The sequence below is a fragment of the Juglans microcarpa x Juglans regia genome, chromosome 1S (assembly GCF_004785595.1).
Source record: "Juglans microcarpa x Juglans regia isolate MS1-56 chromosome 1S, Jm3101_v1.0, whole genome shotgun sequence".
NCBI classification, from domain to species: domain Eukaryota; kingdom Viridiplantae; phylum Streptophyta; class Magnoliopsida; order Fagales; family Juglandaceae; genus Juglans; species Juglans microcarpa x Juglans regia.
The window spans coordinates 21,478,268-21,483,169 of record NC_054595.1 but is presented as its reverse complement, the minus strand read 5'-3'; the positions used below and the strand labels follow the sequence as shown (position 1 = coordinate 21,483,169).

At 36.4% G+C, this 4,902-nt stretch overlaps 1 protein-coding gene across 1 annotated transcript; it reads right to left on the bottom strand.

Annotated features, from left to right (window-relative positions):
- Positions 1-497: 497 nt before the first annotated feature.
- LOC121247412 (TIR-only protein-like) lies at positions 498-1,288 on the bottom strand. The gene is made up of 2 exons (XM_041145767.1): positions 714-1,288; positions 498-564 (listed from the first exon to the last, which is right to left on the bottom strand). Exons 1-2 carry the CDS (start codon positions 1,268-1,270, stop codon positions 498-500), a joined length of 624 nt encoding a protein of 207 aa, XP_041001701.1. The 5' UTR covers positions 1,271-1,288.
- Positions 1,289-4,902: the final 3,614 nt, after the last annotated feature.

Below are 4,902 nucleotides of genomic sequence, written 5' to 3'. Positions count from 1 at the left end.
ACTTAACAGTATTAATATTCTGCTTCGATCTGCTCCTAATTATTCTCTTCCCCTATATACGCTCCCAACCAAATCTTTTTCGAGGTGTGATTCGAAGCTATATATATATGTTCTGTTTGGTTTGCCAGAAAAGGAGAGAAACTTGAAAATACTAATGCTTCGGACATGGAATTTTTCAAGGACACTGGACGCAGAGAAGGCAGAAGTGCGTGAGCAAAAATCCGGATACCGTTGCCTTTCCGAATCCTGTCTCCGATCTGTATCTCTATCGCGGCTCGTGTACTATGCCCTTAGGCCGAATGGCACCAGTGCACCACTCCCGGCTCTTAGGGACCCGCTGGTTCAGGGAAGCCATGGGGTCTAAAGGTTGGGGTGCAATCCCCCAACAACTTAAAAAAAATTGCTTAACTCCCAAGGTCCGGGATACAGAATCACAGGTATCTAATCAGAAACTTGAGTTTTCGACAGACGTACCATACTATATTTTTTATACACTTTCAGGAACTCTGACCGATCTGCTCTATGATGGCATCAGAAGCACTTTGTAGGAATTCTGACCAATATCTGAAAACGAAAAGAGAACAAAAAAGATAGAGCAATATTAGAGACATTCTATTCTACAAACCAGATAACAAAATATACGAAATATTTTTTCAGTCATTGAAAAGACCAATCAAGATAAGATAAAGGGAGAAAAAAAGAAAGAAAAGGACCCTCTTGATGAATTGAAGTCAAGTCCAACGATATTTTTAGCTTCTTCAAGTGCTCTGCTGAATCTGATCTCAAGCTCTTTCTGATCTGTAACACAAGTTCCATTGTAGATATCCCCAACCCGAAGCTGGGACGGTTTGACATTATAAAAGATGGGTATAACCCTTTTCTTGTATTCTATTAGCAGAGTCAACTCATGAAGACAATAGGAGGACTCACAAAATCTGGGCGAGAAAACTACAACACCAACTTTACAATCTCGCATGGCGGTATCAATCTTTTCAGACAACTTGTCACCGGCTTTCATGTTTCGGTGGTCGAGGAAAGGCCTATGCCCAAGCCGGAGAAGGTGGTCGTAGAGTAAACCAGAAAGGTTTCTTCTGGTATCAGGCCCCCGGTGGCTTATGAACACGTCGTGTGGGGGTACTGGTACAGGTACTGTTTGGACATGGTTCGGCCTGCAGTAAGGACGAGCAAAGCACTTGGAAAAAGCTTGTAACCTCGACGTGGCTGCTATCACCGCTACTTTTCCTGCGATTAGCATTACTCTTAAGTACATCAATAGCCTAAGCAGCAGTAATGTAAGAGTAATATTATGCCTGCCGGCCAGTACGCGTTCAAATCAAAGCGTCATCTTCCATGACAATTGCAATGCGTGAAAGTTAAAAGAAAGAAGATTTTGAGTGGAAATGGAAAACAAAACTGTCGGTATCGAACAAAACCTGGTGGTAAGTATGTGGCTCGATCGGATATGTGGCTCGATCGGATGGATTTATAATTTTATCTTGTGGTTTCAGACGCGATCGAAGCACCGGTAAAATTTGTTGTTTGGAAAGAAAGAGAATGATTAATGAATATTCTAATGACTCGCACCGCCTCTCCCAGAGATTCTGCATGTATTAATTGACATCTAATTAACTATTGCTTTACTACTTATATTTTCAAAGATTTGTTTTCCTCCAAGAATATACTTAGTTGATCCCATAAATTCACAGGCTTTTTTCACTTCAGACCCGACGTGGTGGAGGACCAGTTGCCGCAGCTTACGGGAGAAGAAAAAAAAAATATGTATATATATTTATCAAAAATATATATATATATATATGAAAAGTTATACTCATCATTTCCACACATCACATACATATATATGCGCGTCCCTACGCTGTAATCTCGAAATTAAAGGCTGGTTTACTATGTTGATTTTAAGTAGTATTAGTCGTTAAGATTGAATTTCATTAATTGCTGCTACGTTTGGAAGGCTAGCTATTATGGGTAATTGGATTTGTGGATCTTAGTGATTGACGAATTTCAATTTCAGAAGATAATGTAAGAAAAAGTATATTATTTTTTAAGAAAATTTTATATATCATACTGCCATTCTATTTTTATCTCACTAAATAAGATGTGATATATTTTTTATTATTGAATAATTATTTATTATATATTTTTTTATTATTTAATGGTGATAAATGTATTATATCTTATTTAATAGGATGAAAGTAGATGAAAGTATGGTGTATAAAGCTTGCATTACTCGTTTGGTCAATCATGGCTGCAGTAGTACCGTGAATGAATATTTATTTTCCTGAAATCCTGTGCACCGAAGCGGTAACGAGTGATTATTCTACCATTGGTTAGTTTTTATTTTAGTACAAAGCAATTTGATTGTTGTGTTTCATCAAATATTCTTTTATATATCTATCCCATGATTCCCATCGCCTTATCAACAGTAAATTTTGTTTGAGGTAGAAAACTACGTTTCAGCCCTTTTTTCCTTCCGTTGGTGCATTGATGGCACTACGCACGTAAATTTGATGTTCAATACCGAGGGTGGAGTCGGCGCGCCATTAGGCACGGGGCCCATCGGGAGTGACCTCAAAAACCACTGGAGGCGATTTGTGTCGCGGATATGGCACTCCTCACCCCATGGCATGCTCGAACCTACTCCACCGATGCGGACAACATATCTCCCATGCGGGATAGGCGTTGGCTAGCAAGAAACCCCCCAGCCACAATGGCCTCGCAAAGTGCCTGCCATAGGCGTACAAAGGGACTATATTCTATGTGCGTGAGAGTTTGAAAGGGCTCGATAGTATATCTTAAATAACTGCATAGAGATTGATTATTACTTGAGATTAGTGATGATCCTCTAAATCAATATTATCTATAAGTTTATATATAATAATATAATATAACTTTATACAAATTAAATATTCACATGAACATGCATAGCAAATATATATAATTACTTCGCTCAAATTATGTAACTGACGTAAAAAAGACACACGAAGAGGAATTTGCCTCGTGGCTTGAACATATGGTATTACTGTTAAGTCCCATTTTATAATACGAATTTCATACCATTAAACTCTACTTTTTTTCTATATATTAATATTTATTGATATAGGTTTCATTAAAATATGGTGAAAATTTGAAATCTCACCAGAAATGTATGCTATAACATGTGGTTTGTCTAGGCGGGCCATCCAGTACTCAAAATGTTTGATGCGTGGATATAAATTTCACACAATTGATAGAGAACGATATAGAAAAACTCAAAATTGTGGGGTCGTAGTCGAAGGAAGCCATGGGGATGATAATATTGACTTCTACGGAATTGTGGAAGATATCATAGCGTTAAAGTACGTGGGGAATATATGGTCTAGTTATTTAAATGTAATTGGTGGGATGTCTCAAATCCTAGGTTGGGGGTGCACAACGATGATTATTTTGTGAGTGTCAATACATCTCGCACATGGTATGAGGATGATCATTTCGTTCTCGCTTGCCAAGTGAATCAAGTTTTTTATTTAGATGATATGGAATACAGAAACCCATGGCAGGTAGTGGAGAAGTTTGTACCAAGAAATGTATATAATTACATTCCAGATGCAGACAAACCACATGAACAAGTTGATAGTCCAGCAAATGAAGAAGCATATCAAGAAAATGAAGTAGGCATCAATCTATTTGTTGATCTAAACCAATATGATATGGTCTCATTGCGTAGAGAAGATGTTCAACCCAAAGTAATTGAGGGTGAAATATCGGAAGAAGATGAATCAACTGAAGTGTCTAGTGAGGATGAAGGCGACTGGTCCAACAAAACGGATAGTGAATGAATTTCAAACATGAATTTTTGTAAGTAATATTAACATATAAATATCTATAATGTAATGTTTGTTTAAATAATAATTTGTTACAATTTCAAATAGATATGCCACCCAAAGTAAAGCAACACGTGTGTCATTCTCATCCATTACTGACTCCCCGTGTGGTTCACTTGTCATGAATAGTGAGCCAACATTACCAGACACAGAATAAGATATTTTATCAAATTAAATATCATATTTTACACTCAATTTAAGTAATACATCTATAAAATAAATTAATTTAATTAAAAAGTTATGTTTTAATTACTGTATATATAGCTGTTGTAAGCAAGCGCTGAGGTAGAGGCACTATAAGGGGTGTCTGTATAGAGAAAGTAAGAAAATTGGGTAAAATCAAGGTTGATATTTCTGATGATCACACCGACGACTCCAGAGATTCGGCAGCGTGGCTTGCTTCTTATGTTGGTACACTTACTCGCACGTTTGCACTGATTGCTACATCCTCTTGGTCTAAAGCACCCCAAGATGTGAAAGACCACATCAAAAACTGTTGTTTGGTAATAAGCTAAATCTTAAGCAACTAAGTATATAACATGTTACTTTCAAGTTACTTTGTATTTATACTAATTGTTTATAATTTTATAAAGGATGAATTTGAGTTTAATTTTGGCCAAAGAAAGAATCGATTAACGGTTGAAGAATTGATGTCGAATGCATTTTGGAGATACAAAATTTGATGCCATGCACATTATAAGAAGTTCAGTACTACAATAGAGGCGTGCCAAAATCCATTTCAAACAATTCCACCAAACGAATGGGAGAATGTTTATGATATGTTTAAAGATGCTGCTTATCAGGTAATATCGCAACTATCTTTTTATAGTAGTATATCATAGATGTATTAAACATATAGACTAATATTCTTTTTAGCAACGGAGTACTATGAACAAAGCAAATAGATCAAATTTAAAGATAAACCATCATGCAGGTTTCCGATCTTTTCATCGTTTGTCTAACAAAATGATAAGTTATTTTAGTACTCGTTAAATATTACTATATAATACACCTTTTCTGATTT

What these genes read in the sequence shown, in the direction of transcription:
- LOC121247412 (XM_041145767.1), bottom strand. Translation starts at nt 1,270, where the DNA reads ATGTACTTAAGAGTAATGCTAATCGCAGGAAAAGTAGCGGTGATAGCA. An exon ending in GACTTCAATTCATCAAGAGG is followed by an intron (nt 565 to 713) that starts GTCCTTTTCTTT and finishes TTTCGTTTTCAG; the next exon opens with ATATTGGTCAGAATTCCTAC.